The 22170-nt window shown below is 42.5% G+C and overlaps 1 protein-coding gene across 3 annotated transcripts in view; it reads right to left on the bottom strand.

Moving 5' to 3' along the window:
• Positions 1-738: 738 nt before the first annotated feature.
• NEK3 (NIMA related kinase 3) overlaps positions 739-22170 on the bottom strand; it is a 31927-nt gene continuing 10495 nt past the window's right edge. For 2 of the 3 annotated variants that reach the window (XM_073342935.2, XM_073342945.2), the window contains exons 8-16: positions 14065-14119; positions 12021-12221; positions 11275-11344; positions 10449-10486; positions 9316-9418; positions 8743-8895; positions 7326-7460; positions 4127-4253; positions 739-1224 (exon numbers count right to left, since the gene is read on the bottom strand). In XM_073342935.2, coding sequence (XP_073199036.1) covers positions 1155-1224; positions 4127-4253; positions 7326-7460; positions 8743-8895; positions 9316-9418; positions 10449-10486; positions 11275-11344; positions 12021-12221; positions 14065-14119 — 952 coding nt within the window. In that variant the 3' untranslated portion in view covers positions 739-1154. The remainder of the gene's footprint in view (positions 1225-4126; positions 4254-7325; positions 7461-8742; positions 8896-9315; positions 9419-10448; positions 10487-11274; positions 11345-12020; positions 12222-14064; positions 14120-22170) is intronic. The other variant, XM_073342952.2, reaches the window with a different exon arrangement.

The following is a 22170-nucleotide window of genomic DNA, read 5'->3' as shown; positions in this document are numbered from 1 at the left end:
ATCCCCTAGCGCGGCCCCCTCAAACAGGGGCCAGGGTCCTCACTGCATCCGCATCACCGTCTGCCTCCTATCACCCAGTGTTGTCTGCACCCCCATTACCCAATGCACATGCACCCCATCACCCACTGTATCCCATCACTGTACCCTATCACCCAATGGATCCCCACCACCCAGTGTCATCTGCACCCCATCTCCCACTGCACCCTGATCACCTAGTGTCCTCACTGTACCACCATCACCCAGTGTACCCCATCACCGTGTCCTCAATGCACACATTACCCAGTGTCCCCCCATCACCCAGTGTCCTCACTACACCCTCATCACCCAGTGTACCTCAATCCCCAGTGTTCTGATTGCGCCCCCCCATTACCCAGAGTCATGACTGCCCCCCCCCATCACCAGAGTCCTCATTACATATCAAGACCTGTGTCTTCTTTATTACATCTTCCCCATCGCCCAGTGTTCCTGCGCCAAGACGAGAATGGTCATTCCAATAGACAAAGATCTGTGTTGCACCTGCACCTCACAAGAGAGACCAGTGTCCCCTTCCCCTCACCACACACCCACACCACACACCCACACAGACACACCACACACACGTCCTCTCTGCACATAAACCTACCACCACTATATTCAAGGTTTTCTGTAAATATCTTCTATGTTATTAAAATGAATAAACAAAAACAATCAAATCTAGGGCATTTTCAAAGGATTACAAACGGGCTGGAGAGAGCCATAGACCTTTATTAAAAGTTATTATAGTCCTAAAGCTACCTTCAGGCAAAAATCAGTTATTCCTACTATAAAATATCTGTATTTTTAATCAAAAACAAACACCTTACATATTATTCTTTTAGTGCTACCATTCCTCACTTGCCACACTATGATCAATTTAAACAGTGTTGCTCTCCTGGACATTTCTACAGAACAAGCATATATATTCAATACTCAGATTTGTTCATTGGATTGGGGTTTTAATTTTTATCATGTAAATTTTTTCTCCATTCTGATGTGTATGAAACTTATAGATTCAGAACTAATCAACTTGAAAACTGTTGATTTAGCATAAAAAATTAAAATCCAAACTTGGTGTAGAAACATTTAACAACTGTAATTTATATATTGTACATATAATGGTTACATTTTATAGTCTTTCAGTCTCTGTATTTGGCCAACATCTTCAGTTCAGACACCCAATCTGGATCATCTTCCTCTTCAAAGTCCCTAAAAACAGATTAAAAAAAATAAATTCTCAAAGCTAAAATAATACAGTCATAAAAATCTTGACTACTATATTTCCTTCTTCCATAATTATCCCACATATCACGCTGAATTACAGTCAAAACAACCTAATTACGAAAGATATATTCCTTACACCTTTGTGATTAGGGAATGGAAAGGAATTATATTTTGAATTCATTCAAATTATAGCTTTCATAAGAAAACAAAGACAAGGGCCCAGATCCACAAAAGGGACTAAGGTGTTGCAATGCCGAGCATCATGGCATCTAACTTTTAGGCACGTAGAAAATTACAGGAACACCACTGTGATCCAGGAAGCCTAAATTAGGTACCTAGGCTCTTATACAACGAATGGGGAGAGATAGGTGGCTTAGAACTTGATCTGCAAAACCAGCATGCTAGGTGGAGAGCCACATAAACCAAAAAATGAAAGATGCCAACAAGAGGACCGTGTTCTAAACCTTTCAGAAAGCCTCTGACAAGGTCCCTCATCAACAGCTCTTAAGCAAACTAAGGTCTTGTCTACACTACAGGAGAAATTCAATCTAAGCTACACAATTTGAGCTACATGAATAGCGTACCTCAAATCGATGTCACTTAGATCTACTTACTGTGGGGTCCACACTACGTGATGTCAACGGGAGACGCTCTCCGGACTACCCCTACTCTTCTTGATTCAGTGGAGTATAGGAGTCAACAGGAGAGCAATCTGCAGTTGATTAGCGGGTCTTCACTAGACCCACTAAATCGACCGCCTCTGCATCGATTGCCACTCGTTGATCCTCCGGTAAGTGTAGACAAGCCCTAAGCAGTCATGGGGTAAGAGGGAAGATCCTCTCATGGATCAGTAACTGGTTAAAAGACAGGACACAAAGGGTAGGAATAAACTGTCGATTTTCATAATGGAGAGCGATCCCCCAATTATCTGTACTGGGATCTGTGTTGTTTAACATACTCATAAATGATTTGGAAAGGGGAGTGAACAGTCAGCTGGCAAAATCTGTAGACAATACAGAATTACTCAAAACAGTGAAGTCCAAAGCTGGCTACGAAGAGTTACAAAGAGATCTCACTAAACTGGGTGACTGGGCAACAAAATGGCAGACGACATTCAAATGTTGATAAATACAAAGCAATGCACATTGGGAAAAATAATCCCAGCTATACATATCAAATGCTGGGGTCTAAATTAGCTCTTACCACTCAAGAAAGATCTTGCAGTCTATGTGGATAGTTCTCTGTAAACATCTGCTCAATATGTAGTGGCAATCAAAAAAGCTAACAAAATATTAGGAACCACTAAGAAAAGGATAGGAGTACTTCTGGCACCTTAGAGACTAACAAATTTATTTGAGCATAAGCTTTTGTGAGCTACAGCTCACTTCATCGGATGCATTCAGTGGAAAATATTCTGAACCATTAGGAAAGGGAGAGATAATGAAACAGAAAATATCATAATGCCACTATATAAATATATAGTGTGCCCACACCTTCAATATTGCGTGCAGTTCTGGTCACCCCATCTCAAATAAGATATATTTGAATTGGAAAAGGTACAGAGAAGGACTATAAAAGTGATTAGAGGTATGGAACAGCTTCCATATGAGAAGAGATTAAAAAGACTAGACTGTTCATCTTAAAAAAGAGATGACTAAAGGGGAGATATGCTAGAGGTCTATAAAATCATGACTGGTTTGGAGAAAGTAAATGGGGAAGCATTATTTACCCCTTCACACACCATAAGAACTAGGGGTCACCCGATAAAATTAATAGACAGCAGGTTTAAAAACAAACAAAATGAAGTGCTTCTTCACACAACACACAGTGAACCTGCAGAACTTGTTGCCATGTGATGTGGTGAAAGCCAAAAGTATAACTGGGTTAAAAACAAATTAGATAAGTTCATAGATGATAGGTCCACCAGTGGCTATCAGCCAAGATGGCCAGGGATGCAATCCCATGTTCCGAGTGTTCCTAAACCTCCAACTGCCAGAAGCTGGGACTGGACGACAGGGGATGGATCACTCAATAATTTCCCTGTTCTGTTAATTCCCTCTGAAGCACCTGGCACTGGCCACTGTCAGAAGACGGGATACTGGACTAGATGGACCATTGGTCTTACCCAGTACGACCATTCTTATGCCAATAGTGAACAACGGTAAGGAAATCTGTAATTTATTTAATTTTTACATCACCAGTACATATAAAAATGGTACTTATTAGCAAATGCACAAGTGGTACTATAAAGAGGAAAAAAGGTTCAAAATATAAAATAATAATTCAGGAGAGAAAACAGAGATGTATAAAGTCAAAAATCAGAAATGTCCAAAGTGTCAAAACAGCGTAGGTGGGCATCACACACTCTAAGGCCATTCAATAGTCTTGGGGTCAGCAGTGTGAAGTCTGAAAAGTCCTCCTGACAGCCCAGGAAGAGATAGGCAGCCATTCAGGAGATGTGTGGCATCCCAAACCACACTGCAGCCACTTGACAGCTGTTCCTGAGGTTCTGGGTATGCTCACTTGCCGCACACCTCACCACTTCACATCTGAAATGGCTGCACTTGCACCAGAAGCTTGAAGCCAGTTAGTCTCTCATCAGGCTGAGTGATGAGGAAGGAGTTTCTTACAGTGGGAGCAGCTCATTCCCATTTGGCTCGCCACAACGTGGCAAGTATGTGAAATATGGTAGTGAAAAAGTACTTTGAATTTTATACTTTAGTAGCAATAAATGTGGTTAGATAAAAGAGGCATAGATTTATATGCTGAAAAATGATAAAACATTCCACATTTTCATGAGAAAAGGTTATTTTTGAACAATTGCTCTAACAAAACTAAAGAAAACCATGAGAGCTGAATATAATTTTCAAGCTGTGTTGGAACATACGTGTCTTCTTCATCAGATCTTGGTTCAAGCCTCTCAGAATCCATTAAAATGGCTTCACCTTCACCATCTATTTCATCAGATACTTTGGTTTCCTCAGAAAGTGGACCTCTCAATAAGTCTTCAGAGGCTTTGAAACAGAGGGGGGGACGGACCCACAATAATTTAGTGTGAAAAAATAAAGCTAGAAGTGTTTCAAAACCAAAATCAAATGTCCATAAAATTCACACCTCCCAATGCCTCACCAGTCCCCCAAGTTTTGAACATTGCTCCTGAATTCTTTCTACCGCCCCCTTTGTTAACTCTTCCAACCAAACTAAGCTCCATAAATCACAAGGTTTGTCTTCATTGTAGTTAACCCAAGTTATAACTTGAGCATTTAACTTGAGTTCCATTCACACACAAAACCCCTTAATTTGAGTGTGGTAGTATTTTTTTAATTTGAGCTGACAAGCCTTTTGGCTATAGCTCAAGTTAGCACAATTCTTCAACTGCTAACACAATTGCTCTGTGTTGCTAATACAATCACTCTGTGCAATAAACCAATCATTCTGTGCAGCTAAGGGCACGTCTACACAGCCGACGTTAAAGCGCTGCCGTGGCAGCACTTTAACGTGGCTATGTAGTTGTGGGCTGTAATAAAACCACCTCCATGAGGGGAATAACTATCAGCGCTATCTACACTACCACTTTACAGCGCTGAAACTTGCATCGCTCAGGGGTTTTTTTATACACCCCTAAGCAAAGAAAGTTTCAGCACTGTACGTGGCAGTGTAGACAAAGCCTAAGTGTTGATTTGCAGCATGGTTGTTTTGACCTGAGCTAGGATAACTCAAGTGGCGTTAACTTAGATGTAGATAACTCGAGTTAACCCTGCTGTGAAGACATAGCTATTGGTAATATTCACCCTACCTTACTCCTGGAACAATTCTGCGCCACTGCACAAAACAGAATTTCCTTTTCCCAACAGAAACGGGTTGCAGTGCTGTTGGCCACCATGAGTGGCCACTAGACCTGACAGAGCCCAGCTCACACACAGAAGACACTGCTGGGGGGAGGGAGAGGGACCTAAAGGCTTCCTGGCAGCTAGAGTTCCCAGCATGCCCTGAGGGAAGGAGAGGGTGGCGCACAGGAAACTCTGTGCAAGCCTGGGACCAAGCATCAGCTTGTTTCTCCCTCTGGATCCCTGGGTTCTGGGGCAGGAGGGGGGCTGGTGGGCACATGGCTGACCTCTGGCGGGGAAGGAATGGGTGTCTGGGCTCGGCAGGGGGTGCAAGTATTTGGGAAAAGGGGGGCCCATGGCTGGGCTTGGGGGACAGGGTGTGGATAACTGGGCTCTGGGGAGGAGGGGGTTTGGATGTATTGGCTGGGAGGGCGGGGGGGCACTGCAGCTGGGCTATGCGGGGGAGGGGTTGTAGGCATCTGGCCCTTTGCTGGACTCGGAGGTGGGGAGGGAAGGGAGCAGAGAAACAGGAATTGAGTTGTCATAGGAGTTTCTTTAACTCTCTACTCCTAGGGAAATGTTTGCGAGTGTCTGTATTATTACAAACATATTTGCTGACAGGTATTTTGAAATAAATTACCAAAATAACTGAAACTAGCATGATTATCTAGTGTTATTTTGACAAATAAAATTTGCAAAATTTTCAATTTTTTGGAGCAGAATGTCCACAGGAGTAACCTTACTTCAGGTGGCCCATGTGAAGGCCTTCCCACCACTTATGTTCAAAGAACCTTTTTGTACTGGGTGAATTTCATCTTATGTATTTGTAGGGCTACACACATCCTAAGAGAGAGTACACATTCTGCCAAAATCAGGCTCCATGGTCCAACAACTCTTTTGTTTCTCAGGCAAATTAGCCTGTCTGAATTTAGCTCTCTCACTGCTACCATATGAAAAATCAACCAACATCAGCACATTCATAGATTTTAAGGAGACAGGAGACCATTATGATCATCTAGTCTGACACCCCACATAACACAGGCCAAAAATTTCACCCATCAAATCATGTATCTAGCTCAGAGTTTGTGGCTGAGCTAGAACATATATTTTAGAAAATCATCCAATCTTTATTTAAAGAGTTCAAGTGATGGAAAATACACCAAATCCCGAGGCAAGCTGTTCCAATGACTACTTACTCTCACTGTTAATGTGTACTTTATTTTGTCTGAATTTGTTTAACTTCAACTTCCAGCCATTGGATCGCATTGTCCCTTTATCTGTTAAGGAACACCCTGCTATCAGAAATTTTTTCCCCCCATGTAGTACTCATAGACCTCTTAACATTCTCTTTGGTAAGCTGAATAAATTGAGCTTCTTAAGTCTTTCACTGTAAGGCAGGTTTTCCCAAACTCAAATCATACTTGTAACTTTTTCCTTAACCCTTTCTTCAGTTTTTAAATGTGGACAAGCAAAGAAAGTATAAAGTCAAATCATAAACTGGACTCAAAGAAACACATTCTCCTGTGCCCACAGCATCAGCACAGGCTGTTACACTCTTTGTTAAATGAGTAGTTAAACAAGCTAATAAAGCAGTCTGTAAAAGAATGCAGGGTAGAATCAGAATCTGGCACCTGGTCTACACCTAAAAATTAGATCAACCTAGCTACATTTCTCAGGGCTGTGAAAAATTTCAAGCCCTGTGTGACATAGCTAAGTCAGCCTAACCACTATTGTAGATGCAGCTGGGTCAACGGAAAAATTCTTCTGTCGACCTACCTACCATCGCTCAAGGTTGTGGATTTACTAGAGCAACAGAAATACCCTATCATTGTAGCGAATGTCTACACTACAGCAGCGTAGGTGCAGCACTGTAGTGCTTGTAGTGTAGACATACCCTGGGGCCATGGCTTCCCAAAGCTCTGCCACTTGTACTAAAGCAGCAGCAAATTTGCTAGAAGAAATTCTTTTTTATCTTACTCTTTCAGCATCCTGCCTTCCAGAAGGCTGCCATGGACATGGCCACCAAAAGCGGTAGGTGAAAGTGTGGGGTCAAGAGATTACATACAGACTTGCAGCTGTGTGGTAAAATTTCTCTCATTTGTTTTTAATAGTCTAACTTTTGTTTAATAAAATTATTATAAAATAAATCTGCTGTGATTTTGAAAGTCAAACATATAAATAATACTATATAATGAAAAACTTTGTTCACTGTGGATCTGATTTTCAGAATGTGAGTTTGCCTGTAGACTCAGGATTTACCTGGTTTATAGATAGTGTAGGTTTTAAATGCTAAGCTGATATCAGCATTCTTGAGAATATTCATCAAGGTGTGAGGAGTTTCTTTGATCCACTGCTTACGTGGCTTATCTTCACTGTATTTTATAACACAGCCACCTAGTAAAAACATCATTAGTATGTTTCAGGGTATGATTTGCTATCTACATAAGATATCTCTATAATTCATTTTATTAATGGTATCTACTAGAGAAATAACAGAGAGGTGTGATCTGGAGGTTTGAGCTTATAGCATTATTGCCCAGCTGCCCAGACACATAGTCCTTTAGTTGGTGAACTGATGCTGATTATGTTAGCACTAGAGCAGAATGAGGGTACTGAAGGCAGCAAGAGATTCTGGATTCTGTTAGGAAGCCAGGACCAAGTGTAGAGGCATAACACCTCTGCCTGGATATCATATGCCTCTATGAATCTCATAGGATAGAGCCCGGGGGGCCAGTTCTGCAGAAGAAAAACTCACTCCTATAGCGGAAATCAAGGGAAATGCACGAGTCCAAACATGTTTAGTTTCCATTCCATGGCCTGGTGTATCATCTGCCCCCCCAACTTCTGGAATTTTCTGACCATTAATATTTTGATTTTGTAACCAAATGCTAATGCTAGTTTTCACATTTATTTATAATATAGATTTATCCCATCATAATAATTATAGTCCTATAAGCATGAACAAGGCATCCATTACTGCAGTATGTGGGTGCACTGTACAAGGTAAAATCTGCACATTTTTCAGTAAAGGATCTGTGCTGAACTGTTCCTATTGAGAGTTGTTATCACAGCAGGACATAGAAAAAGAGTCTCTGAGACACAGTAATTAGATCCTAGGCCATTTAAGCCTTTGTCAATGGTAATCAGCACTTGAATGACCTGCACGTTAGTTGAAAACAGCGCAGAAGCTGAAGCACAAATGTGATATGCTCCCACCAGCCTGCTCTACTCAAAAGATGGGAAGCTGAATTCTGCATCAACTGAATCTTACAAGTAGCTCTCACGGTTAGCTCAATGTAGAGCACGTTAAAGTGATTTAGCCTCATGTAACAGGGACATAACTGTGATAAAGGCACAATCTCTTGGTCAGACAGAGATGACGACCATTTTGCTGTCAACACTGCTTTTATCACTTGTGGCTCTTTACCACACTGCTGGCATCTAACTCAGACTTTTAAAATCACACCTTAAAAATCAGACACCTATTCTCTTCTGCATTGTTTACTTCTTCAAACCCTTATTGGTATGGTGGTTTTTGTCATTATTAGATATCCCTTGCATAGTGCTGTCATTTTCTAAAAAAATCATTTTTTTACAACACCATTAAGAAGCCTGCACATTTCTTGTATGAAAAAGAAATAAAAGTCAACTGTAAATACATTTAGTCTGATCTTACTTTTATCCTCTTCAGCTGTAAAACTGGAAGAAAGCAAGGATGCATTTTCCAGGACATTTACCACTGTATTGGACACTCCCCTTTCCCAATGTCTTCTGTGGGGACTTGGCGAATTTGCATTCTTTGGGGGCACTTCACAGTTTTCTGATGAAACTGCCATGAAAAAGAAAGCTGATTACTAGCTTCTAACACATTTCTATGCTCAAACAAAATATTATAATGAGCAATAAAGTACTCTAGCAACACTGAGATTGGACACTATGGGTCACAATGTGGACTTAATGGAAGTTGGTGTAACTCCAGTTTGGTCTCATGTGTTAGTTTATTTTTATTACATCAAATGTTTTCAAAGAACCTGCTTTTCTAACATGGTGGGCAAGACTTTAATCTGAAATATACAATAATCATCCCTGTATATCAAAAAGTTTGCATGCAAGTGTACTGGCACCTTTTTCTGTAATTACAATGTTGTGTACTCCACATATTTAAGTTAAAGATTTAGCTGTCTGTACAGCAGATCAGCATCACTATAAAGAGGAGAACTCGTAAGCCTTAGAAATCAATGTACATTACCCTCTTCACCAGCTCCCCTTTGCTTCAGTGTCCTCTCACTCAAGTGCTTGGTAATGTTCTCTAGTTCTGAATTGCTACCTGCACTACTTTGATCTTCATGGTGCTTTAAAAGGCACAAGGACAGCATTAATCATTACTTGTATTGTTAAAGCAATTAAACAATAATCCTTACAAGTCTTTTTTTGGTACATTTTGAACAAAAATACTAGTCAAGAATTTTAAAGTTAATACCACTGAAACCAAACCAGCAATTGCACTGCACTTCCTATACCCCATTTCATACTGTATGTCCCTTCTTGACAGAGAGTCTGAATTTCTGACACTAAGCATAAGTTTAATTACATAAGGCTATGCATCTTTTAATTTTTTTAAGCAGAAGCAATATAATGGAGAATGAATAGGTGGAGCTGGATTGGATGAATGAATAGGAATTGAGCTGGAGAAGAACAAGGTACACCCAAACAGGAAGCTCCCAGATTGACAGGTCCATTAAGAAACTCAGCCAAGGAAAGGAAATAAGCGCTATTGGCAACATGTCTCTTTTCTATTTTGAAAAATAGAGTCACTGGGCATAGTGTAAGCTCTGCTAAAATTTGCTCAGAAGTGATCTTTCAGTCATTTATGACTTAATTTAAATTAATTACCCCTCACCCCAAATCAAGCATGGGCACTAGTTCCCAGAGAGGACTATGTCCAAGCTAAACTGTTTTTGCTGTGGCTTGTTCAGTGTTTTTGTTTTTAAAGCAAATGGACATGTGTATTTTTATCCACTCTCCCATAACTCAAACAACTGGAGGGATTTTTGCTAAAACATAAAACAAAATCCACCACCGGGCAGGGACTAAACATGGAAAACGCAAGACCCTAAGCCAAAATTTCAGAAAGCCATAAGGATATGAAGCTGAGATTATATCAGAAAATGTTGCAATTTTAACTGTAGCAGATGTGGACAGTACATACTATAATAGATATGCGGGTGACATGTTTATATGAATACCACTACAATTCACTCCACTGCTGATCTAGCAACCTATGGATTATTAATGAATACAGTAACTGGTCTGCAACAACAATTTGCTATATGTTATTTTAAAAAATGGGGATTATATTTTTATTCATATTTGAGTACTTACCCCATTATTAGAACGTCCACCTGTTCTGACAGCACCTGCTAAATTAATGACAGGTTTCAGAGTAACAGCCGTGTTAACGGACATGTTCAAAAATTAAATCCACATTTGAGGTAAGCAGCTGGAGTAAAGTGGTGCTCATGAAGGTAAGAAATTAACACCACCAAGCCAGACATTTTGAAGGAAAATTCTGTGAAAGCTTCTTCACTGCTCTGCCAATATACCTCAGTCCCATCTTGAGAAACTTCTGCTATTTAAGTCCCCTGAACCTCTCTGTGGAAAAAAGGAACTGTTGATTGTCTGTGATTATGCACGGGGTTTGAGCAGTGGGTAAATATCCCTAAGGGAAAGGAAAAAAACAAACAAACAAACCACACACAGGGTTTAAACTAAGAAGGTATGCCAATAGGACAATTTATATGCCTGAAGTTATGCACACGAGCAGAAGGCCCTCATTGAACTGGAGCCTCAAACCAGACAGTGATACTTTTACCCTTAAATTTATCACACAAAAGTAGAGTACTGCTTACAAATAAAATATGTGGCACATAAACTTTTCCTTCTTGTGCTAAAAGATATCAGATAAATTTGTTCCTTATGGTAAAGGATAAAATTGTAGTTTGCAAAAATCAAAATGCCTGCTAAACTCTGGAAAGCTGAACTATATAGCACCCTAACAGGTTCAAGATTCCACATTTAAAAATAATCTCAACTTTATTCTAAAACACAAAACTGACATATGTTCTTTAATGTTAGATTCTAAGATACTGCATTTCATAAAAATGTATCAAAATAAGTCATTTATAAAATCATTCTAACAAAAAATTACCTTTTGTTCCTCCTAAATCACCTTTGTGTTTCTTTGTCTCCTTTAATATTTGTTCAAACTCAGCTGTCATCTGGAAATCGTACACAAAGATTCTATGTAGTGCGTGCATATTTTAATTTTTTTTCAGATTACTCAAATTGTGTGTTAAAAATATAGGCTAATCAACAGGAACAAAAGCACCTTCTAGTTAGCAATAACTACCCACTACTGATTAAATTATAAATTAACACCAGTGTGGTTTTTTATTTTAAAAATCCCTCATCAAAACTCCACTTTTCTGAGAAGACTATACGTGTGTAGGGTTCTGCAGTTTTGTATTGGTTCCATCACCTGGTCATTTTGGCCCAGACCCTCAAATGTATTTAGGAGCCTAACTCCACTTGATTTCAGTGGGAGTTAGGTGCCTAAATACTTTGAGGATCTGTGCCTTTGTGCTTTCTGAATCTGTCAACTTCGTCAGTTTCCTAGACTGTAAACTCCTCTGGACAGATACAGATTTTGTATAATCCTAACCACATCACCACAATTCAACATAAGAACAGCAACTACCCTACAGTAATAATTCTGATTTGTAAACCTGTATTAACATAGGATGGTGACTAATTTTTAACAGTCTTTAAGTAGGTCCCCAAATAGTAGTTTTTCAGTAACAAAGACATGGCAATATAGGTATTTGAGTTAGCCTCTAAAATGTTGCACTACTTTTAAATTCTGTTAATTGGAGACAAAATAAAAGTACACTATACCTCTGCTGGCAAACAATTTTTTATAAGTTTTGCTAAGCAGCCTCTTGCAAGAATAGTACTGGCGGATGGCCGGTTCTTGGGATTTCTCTTAAACATCTGTTTTATTAAATAATGAAGTTCGTAGGAGTAATGAGATGGAAGTGGATTGTAGGATCCTTTACATATATTAAGGATGAGATGTTTCCAGCTACTGGCTTGAAACTAAATTTGAAAGAAATTAATTTTAAAGCCTTGAAAGCAAATATGAAAGGAAAGAAAAGCTGACATAAGGTAAGAGCAATGTTAACGTTTAATTATTTCTACAATAATGCATATTGTGTAACTGTATGCTATCTGTTCAGCCAACGAGTTTTGAAAACCTCAGGTCTCTACTGCAACTAGGGCAAGTATTTACCTTCCTGCCTTTTGTCACTTAAACAGTCACGAACACTGTTTTTGATAGTTAGCCAGTCAGTACTACCTTTGTAAGTAGTATTTCTAGTAATGATGTAATAGTGACAGTTTATTCTTGACACTGTAACTGTAAACATGGACATAAAGCCTTCTAGACATGAAACTTCAAGGAATAACAATATTTTGGGAGAACTTGTGGCACCTTAGAGACTAACAATTAACTTAGGCTTGAATAAAGACTGGGAGTGGATGCGTCATTACACAAAGTAAAACCATTTCCCCCATGTTTATTCCCCCCCACTGTTCTTCAGACGTTCTTGTCAACTGCTGGAAATGGCCCACCTTGATTACCACTACAAAAGATTCCACCCGCCCCCCTGCTGGTAATAGCTCACCTTACCTGATCACTCTCCTTACAGTGTGTATAGTAACACCCACTGTTTCATGTTCTCTGTGTATATAAATCTCCCCACTGTATTTTCCACTGAATGCATCCGATGAAGTGAGCTGTAGCTCACGAAAGTTTATGCTCAAATAAATTTGTTAGTCTCTAAGGTGCCACAAGTACTCCTTTTCTTTTTGCGGATACAGACTAAGACGGCTGCTACTCTGAAACCTAAGAAAAGGATAGTGGTCGGGGAGGCATAGCTCAGTGGTTTGAGCATTGGCCTGCTAAACCCAGGGTTGTGAGTTCAATCCTTGAGGGGGCCATTTAGGGATCTGGGGCAAAAATTGGGGATTGGTCCTGCTTTGAGGAGGGGGTTGGACTAGATGACCTCCTGAGGTCCCTTCCAACCCTGATATTCTAGGATTCTAAGGATAGGTGATAAAACAGAAAATATCATAATGCCATTATGTAAATCCACAATATGCTCACACCTTGAATACTGCATGCAGTTCTGGTCATCCCATCTCAAAAAGTTGTATTAGAATTGAAAAAAAAATGCAGAGAAGGGCAATGGAAATAATCAGGAGTATGGAACAACTTCCATATGAGGAGAGACTAAAAAAAACTGCCTGTTCATCATAAAAAAGAGACAACTAAGGAGGGATATGATAAGAGGTCTATAAAATCACAAATGGTACAGACAAAGTGAATATTTACCCCTTCACATAATGTAAGAACTAGAGGGAACCCGGTGAAATTAATAGGGAGCAAGTTTAAAACAAACAAAAGAAACACTTCTTCACACAACGCACAGTTGATCTGTGGAACTCATTGCCACAGGATGTTGTGAAGACCAAAAGTATAACTGGGTTTAAAAAAGAATTAGCTGAGATTGGATGACAGGGATGGATCACTTGAAACTTCCCTATTCTGTTCGTTCCCTCTAAAGCATCTGGCAAACTCCACTGTGAGAAGACAGGATACTGGGCTAGATGGACCATTGATCTTAACTTCTATCGCCATTCTTATGCGGTGAGTGTTTTGTTAAATATATATTAATTTTCTACTTGTTGTCTGTCATAATCAGTTTTTTAAAATGGAATAAAACTCAATGAGAAGAAAACACTTAGAAAACCTATATGCGTAATTACCAGTTAATCCATCCAACTTAATCTAACTGCTAATGAAGTTTCAGAGTTCATTAGTACTTGAAAGTTTATATAACAAAATTAGAATTGTTTTGATACAAATAAGCACACTTACCGGATGTTTAAGAGCACAGAGCTCATATAAAATGCATCCCAGGGACCATATATCACTAGAAATATATATATATATATAAAAAAAAAGTCAAAATAAGTAGTTAACCAACAATTACAATTCAATGTCACATTTAGCAGATGTTAATTGTTCAACTGTTCAACTATATGCAAATAAAAAAAATACATTTAACTTAAGATGAACAGAAATATTCACAGAATATAATATGATACAAAACTGTGTGCTTGACCCTAACAGCATCCCAGTACAAGAGGGCTAGGTGCTCTCAGATATCTGGTACAGGTTTCAGCTGACTTAACCAGTTCAGTGTACCCCCAATTTATTAATGTCAAACTGTATCTGATGTGTGTCACCTAAGGTATCAATGGAAAACTAACAACACACTGATAATATTCTTGTGGGATGTATGTACGGTAAACACCCAAGGGACATTACAAATGTGAAGGAAACATGGAACTCAAATGTATTTACCAGGCAAATCTGGGGAGGGGGTAAACAGGTTACTCCCAGACAAAGGACAAGCCAGGTGTCATCCACGTCAATTAGCAATCATATGTCAAGTGGCCATTCATTTGCATGGGGAAGGTAGAAACAGATCTATTTGCATTTTAGCAAATACCAGAAGGGGAAGAAACCAGCATGAAACTTCCTTCAACAGCAGACTTCATGTCTTCTTCCTCACAGCTTGAATGAATTTTATTTGGGGGGAGGCAGGAACTTTCACAAGAATCTATGGCAAAGGTTCACTGGATTATAAGAGAGAGTGGAAAAGAATTCCAAGTTATCTTTCACCTAAGACGACAAAGGAACTGAGCACTTTGACTTTGCAGAGAGATCCTGATCGAGGATGTTGGGGAGAGGGAGAGCCATATTGCTGGAAGGAGGTGTGGTAAGAATCTTGCCTTGAACTAAGACCACAGTTTTGTTGTCTTAGTCTTTAGCAAGAGTTTTTCACGGTTATTTGCTTGTAACCATTCCTAACACTATGCTTTACATTTTAACTCACTTAAAATCCTATCTCCTTTTGTTAATAAATTTGTTTTACTTTTAATCTAAACCAACCCAGCTCTGTGTTTGAATTAAAGTGACTGTTAACACCAGTTAAAGTGACAAGCTGTGCATTTTGTCTCTTTAGAGGAGCAAACGAACCTTATTATTCCTCTGAATGGTTCCGGAAAGGGCTGGACTTTGCCAAGCACATGGTTTTGGGAAAATCTGAGACTCAATGTGTTGGAGTCACCTGGTTAGTAGTAACCAAGGTTGATGGATACCAGAGTGGGGCTGGGATGTAACAAGCAGACTACTGGAATTAGAATGCTGAGCCAGAGCTGCTTAACACAAAGCCACACTGTACATTTGTCTGCCGGCTGTCAGTGTCCAGGCGGTGAGCTACAGCAGCGGAGAATTTAAGGCAACCAGAATTTCAGGGCAGGCAGTGAGACAACCACTCACTAGTCTGGACTGCCTTGTCCCAGAATAAGACTGTGTGTTTATCTTTTTAGGTAATGAGAGTAAAGGCTCTTGCTTACCCTATCTGATCAGGAAACAGACCAAGAAAACTCATCGATAAGTAGTGGAAGCCAATCTACAGTGGAAGTTCTCTTTTTCTCAGTAGCATTTCTCCTGACTGAATCATAGAATCATAGAATCATAGAATATCAGGGTTGGAAGGGACCCCAGAAGGTCATCTAGTCCAACCCCCTGCTCAAAGCAGGACCAATTCCCAGTTAAATCATCCCAGCCAGGGCTTTGTCAAGCCTGACCTTAAAAACCTCTAAGGAAGGAGATTCTACCACCTCCCTAGGTAACGCATTCCAGTGTTTCACCACCCTCTTAGTGAAAAAGTTTTTCCTAATATCCAATCTAAACCTCCCCCACTGCAACTTGAGACCATTACTCCTCGTTCTGTCATCTGCTACCATTGAGAACAGTCTAGAGCCATCCTCTTTGGAACCCCCTTTCAGGTAGTTGAAAGCAGCTATCAAATCCCCCCTCATTCTTCTCTTCTGCAGGCTAAACAATCCCAGCTCCCTCAGCCTCTCCTCATAACTCATGTGTTCCAGTCCCCTAATCATTTTTGTTGCCCTTCGCTGGACTCTCTCCAATTTATCCACATCCTTCTTGAAGTGTGGGGCCCAAAACTGCACACAGTACTCCAGATGAGGCCTCACCAATGTCGAATAGAGGGGAACGATCACGTCCCTCGATCTGCTCGCTATGCCCCTACTTATACATCCCAAAATGCCATTGGCCTTCTTGGCAACAAGGGCACACTGCTGACTCATATCCAGCTTCTCGTCCACTGTCACCCCTAGGTCCTTTTCTGCAGAACTGCTGCCTAGCCATTCGGTCCCTAGTCTGTAGCTGTGCATTGGGTTCTTCCGTCCTAAGTGCAGGACCCTGCACTTATCCTTATTGAACCTCATCAGATTCCTTTTGGCCCAATCTTCCAATTGGTCTAGGTCCTTCTGTATCCTATCCCTCCCCTCCAGCGTATCTACCACTCCTCCCAGTTTAGTATCATCGGCAAATTTGCTGAGAGTGCAATCCACACCATCCTCCAGATCATTTATGAAGATATTGAATAAAACCGGCCCCAGGACCGACCCTTGGGGCACTCCACTTGATACCGGCTGCCAACTAGACATGGAGCCATTGATCACTACCCGTTGAGCCCGACAATTTAGCCAGCTTTCTACCCACCTTATAGTGCATTCATCCAGCCCATACTTCCTTAACTTGCTGACAAGAATACTATGGGAGACCGTGTCAAAAGCTTTGCTAAAGTCAAGAAACAATACATCCACTGCTTTCCCTTCATCCACAGAACCAGTAATCTCATCATAAAAGGCGATTAGATTAGTCAGGCATGACCTTCCCTTGGTGAATCCATGCTGGCTGTTCCTGATCACTTTCCTCTCATGCAAGTGCTTCAGGATTGATTCTTTGAGGACCTGCTCCATGATTTTTCCAGGGACTGAGGTGAGGCTGACTGGCCTGTAGTTCCCAGGATCTTCCTTCTTCCCTTTTTTAAAGATTGGCACTACATTAGCCTTTTTCCAGTCATCCGGGACTTCCCCGGTTCGCCACGAGTTTTCAAAGATAATGGCCAGTGGCTCTGCAATCACAGCCGCCAATTCCTTCAGCACTCTCGGATGCAACTCGTCCGGCCCCATGGACTTGTGCACGTCCAGCTTTTCTAAATAGTCCCTAACCGCCTCTATCTCCACAGAGGGCTGGCCATCTCTTCCGCATTTTGTGATGCCCAGCGCAGCAGTCTGGGAGCTGACCTTGTTAGTGAAAACAGAGGCAAAAAAAGCATTGAGTACATTAGCTTTTTCCACATCCTCTGTCACTAGGTTGCCTCCCTCATTCAGTAAGGGGCCCACACATTCCTTGGCTTTCTTCTTGTTGCCAACATACCTGAAGAAACCCTTCTTGTTACTCTTGACATCTCTGGCTAGCTGCAGCTCCAGGTGCGATTTGGCCCTCCTGATAACATTCCTACATGCCCGAGCAATATTTTTATACTCTTCCCTGGTCATATGTCCAACCTTCCACTTCTTGTAAGCTTCTTTTTTATGTTTAAGATCCGCTAGGATTTCACCATTAAGCCAAGTTGGTCGCCTGCCATATTTACTATTCTTTCGACTCATCGGGATGGTTTGTCCCTGTAACCTCAACAGGGATTCCTTGAAATACAGCCAGCTCTCCTGGACTCCTTTCCCCTTCAAGTTAGTCCCCCAGGGGATCCTGGCCATCCGTTCCCTGAGGGAGTCGAAGTCTGCTTTCCTGAAGTCCAGGGTCCGTATCCTGCTGCTTACCTTTCTTCCCTGCGTCAGGATCCTGAACTCAACCAACTCATGGTCACTGCCTCCCAGATTCCCATCCACTTTTGCTTCCCCCACTAATTCTACCCGGTTTGTGAGCAGCAGGTCAAGAAGACTGACGTAGTGCAGCAAAATTACTCATGCTCATTGCAGCACACACGCTGCAGCCAGCATAGGCAGGCACTCTCCAACCAGGCTGTTTCATAATACATCAGCCATTTGCAGCATTGCCAACTGTCACAAGTAGCAATTCTGACCACTACCGGAGCTTATCTCAGGAGAGCGTAAATCCCCCTTTAATTGGCTGCCTTCCCCATTTTCCCATCTCCTGGGGAAGAGCACCCAGTGAGGGTTCCTTTAGGAAACATGCAGAGTTCTCCCATCAAGAAGGCAACAATTGACACCATTCTCACAGGGGGAGGAGGGAGGAGCAGATAGAGCCCAGAGGCTCAAGACAGTTCTGCTTCCCCCTCCCTCATGTGAAAAATAGATCCATCTGCTCTCTGTTCTTGACATGGGAAAAGAGATGGAAAGAACCATGGAGCTGCACCCCCCAAGCCTGGCAGAGGGGGGCTAAAAAAATCTTGGAGCTGTAGGAGGAGCAGAGATGCAATGACAGGCAAATGGCAGATGTCATAGAATCATAGAATATCAGGGTTGGAAGGGACCCCAGAAGGTCATCTAGTCCAACCCCCTGCTCGAAGCAGGACCAATTCCCAGTTAAATCATCCCAGCCAGGGCTTTGTCAAGCCTGACCTTAAAAACCTCTAAGGAAGGAGATTCTACCACCTCCCTAGGTAACGCATTCCAGTGTTTCACCACCCTCTTAGTGAAAAAGTTTTTCCTAATATCCAATCTAAACCTCCCCCACTGCAACTTGAGACCATTACTCCTCGTTCTGTCATCTGCTACCATTGAGAACAGTCTAGAGCCATCCTCTTTGGAACCCCCTTTCAGGTAGTTGAAAGCAGCTATCAAATCCCCCCTCATTCTTCTCTTCTGCAGGCTAAACAATCCCAGCTCCCTCAGCCTCTCCTCATAACTCATGTGTTCCAGTCCCCTAATCATTTTTGTTGCCCTTCGCTGGACTCTCTCCAATTTATCCACATCCTTCTTGCAGTGTGGGGCCCAAAACTGGACACAGTACTCCAGATGAGGCCTCACCAATGTCGAATAGAGGGGGACGATCACGTCCCTCAATCTGCCCGCTATGCCCCTACTTATACATCCCAAAATGCCATTGGCCTTCTTGGCAACAAGGGCACACTGCTGACTCATATCCAGCTTCTCATCCACTGTCACCCCTAGGTCCTTTTCTGCAGAACTGCTGCCTAGCCATTCGGTCCCTAGTCTGTAGCTGTGCATTGGGTTCTTCCGTCCTAAGTGCAGGACCCTACACTTATCCTTATTGAACCTCATCAGATTTCTTTTGGCCCAATCCTCCAATTTGTCTAGGTCCTTCTGTATCCTATCCCTCCCCTCCAGCGTATCTACCACTCCTCCCAGTTTAGTATCATCCACAAATTTGCTGAGAGTGCAATCCACACCATCCTCCAGATCATTTATGAAGATATTGAACAAAACCGGCCCCAGGACCGACCCTTGGGGCACTCCACTTGATACCGGCTGCCAACTAGACATGGAGCCATTGATCACTACCCGTTGAGCCCGACAATCTAGCCAGCTTTCTACCCACCTTATAGTGCATTCATCCAGCCCATACTTCTTTAACTTGCTGACAAGAATACTGTGGGAGACCGTGTCAAAAGCTTTGCTAAAGTCAAGAAACAATACATCCACTGCTTTCCCTTCATCCACAGAACCAGTAATCTCATCATAAAAGGCGATTAGATTAGTCAGGCATGACCTTCCCTTGGTGAATCCATGCTGGCTGTTCCTGATCACTTTCTTCTCATGCAAGTGCTTCAGGATTGATTCTTTGAGGACCTGCTCCATGATTTTTCCAGGGACTGAGGTGAGGCTGACTGGCCTGTAGGTCCCAGGATCCTCCTTCTTCCCTTTTTTAAAGATTGGCACTACATTAGCCTTTTTCCAGTCATCCGGGACTTCCCCGGTTCGCCACGAGTTTTCAAAGATAATGGCCAATGGCTCTGCAATCACAGCCGCCAATTCCTTCAGCACTCTCGGATGCAACTCGTCCGGCCCCGTGGACTTGTGCACGTCCAGCTTTTCTAAATAGTCCCTAACCACCGCTATCTCCACAGAGGGCTGGCCATCTCTTCCCCATTTTGTGATGCCCAGCGCAGCAGTCTGGGAGCTGACCTTGTTAGTGAAAACAGAGGCAAAAAAAGCATTGAGTACATTAGCTTTTTCCACATCCTCTGTCACTAGGTTGCCTCCCTCATTCAGTAAGGGGCCCACACATTCCTTGGCTTTCTTCTTGTTGCCAACATACCTGAAGAAACCCTTCTTGTTACTCTTGACATCTCTGGCTAGCTGCAGCTCCAGGTGCGATTTGGCCCTCCTGATATCATTCCTACATGCCCAAGCAATATTTTTATACTCTTCCCTGGTCATATGTCCAACCTTACACTTCTTGTAAGCTTCTTTTTTATGTTTAAGATCCGCTAGGATTTCACTATTAAGCCAAGCTGGTCGCCTGCCATATTTACTATTCTTTCGACTCATCGGGATGGTTTGTCCTTGTAACCTCAACAGGGATTCCTTGAAATACAGCCAGCTCTCCTGGACTCCTTTCCCCTTCAAGTTAGTCTCTCAGGGGATCCTGGCCATCCGTTCCCTGAGGGAGTCGAAGTCTGCTTTCCTGAAGTCCAGGGTCCGTATCCTGCTGCTTACCTTTCTTCCCTGCGTCAGGATCCTGAACTCAACCAACTCATGGTCACTGCCTCCCAGATTCCCATCCACTTTTGCTTCCCCCACTAATTCTACCCGGTTTGTGAGCAGCAGGTCAAGAAAAGCGCCCCCCGTAGTTGGCTCCTCTAGCACTTGCGCCAGGAAATTGTCCCCTATGCTTTCCAAAAACTTCCTGGATTGTCTATGCACCGCTGTATTGCTCTCCCAGCAGATATCAGGAAAATTAAAGTCACCCATGAGAATCAGGGCATGCGATCTGGTAGCTTCCGCGAGCTGCCGGAAGAAAGCCTCATCTACCTCATCCCCCTGGTCCGGTGGTCTATAGCAGACTCCCACCACTACATCACTCTTGTTGCACACACTTCTAAACTTAATCCAGAGACACTCAGGTTTTTCTGCAGTTTCGTACCGGAGCTCTGAGCAGTCATACTGCTCTCTTACATACAGTGCTACTCCCCCACCTTTTCTGCCCTGCCTGTCCTTCCTGAACAGTTTATAACCATCCATGACAGTACTCCAGTCATGTGAGTTATCCCACCAAGTCTCTGTTATTCCGATCACGTCATAGTTCCTTGACATCACCAGGCCCTCCAGTTCTCCCTGCTTGTTTCCAAGGCTTTGTGCATTTGTATATAAGCACTTGAGATAACCTGTTGATCGCCCCTCATTCCCAGTATGAGGCAGGAGCCCTCCCCTCACAGACATTCCTGCCTGTGCTTCCTCCCGGTATCCCGCTTTCCCACTTACCTCAGGGCTTTGGTCTCCTTCCCCCGGTGAACCTAGATGTCTGATCTGAAGAACTAAAGCTGATGTGACGACTAGGGACTACAGTAGAACCTCAGGAGTTACAAACACCTTGGGAATGGAGGTTGTCCGTAACTCTGAACAAAACATTACAGACTTCATCCACTGTGGGAGGGATGTCAGGGATCCAGGCGGGGCAGAGTCAGGGCTTCTGACCCTTGGGAGCACCAGGGCTCGGGGCTTCAGCCCCGTGGATCCACTCCCGGTTTCAGCCTCGCAGGGAGCACTGGGGCTTGGGGGCTTCAGCCCTGTGGTTCTGTTCCCAGCTTCTGCCCCAGAGGGGGGGCAGGTGCTGGGGCTCTCGCTATGAGGGGAGTGCTGGTTCTGGGACGGGTTTTTGTGTCTCCGCAGCTGTCTGATTACTTCTGGTTCTAGAGGGTGTCCAGTTGACAGGTAAGTCCGGAACTCTGGTGTTATATTTGAGGTTCTACTGTACATAATTAATTACTGGGCTGCGGGACAGGTAGATGTGCCCCCCCCCAATCCCAAGGTGGGAAACAGATTAAAATGTGCGTGTTTGTGTAAAAACTGGAATCTCTGCACATCAGTCAACCAGTGAGAGCTCCTGGAATGGGCAAGGATGAATCTGGAAGAGCTGGTAACACTAATTGCCACACAC

This window comes from Lepidochelys kempii, chromosome 1 (assembly GCF_965140285.1).
Source record: "Lepidochelys kempii isolate rLepKem1 chromosome 1, rLepKem1.hap1, whole genome shotgun sequence".
NCBI classification, from domain to species: Eukaryota; Metazoa; Chordata; order Testudines; family Cheloniidae; genus Lepidochelys; species Lepidochelys kempii.
This window is presented reverse-complemented; position numbering and strand designations above follow the sequence as displayed.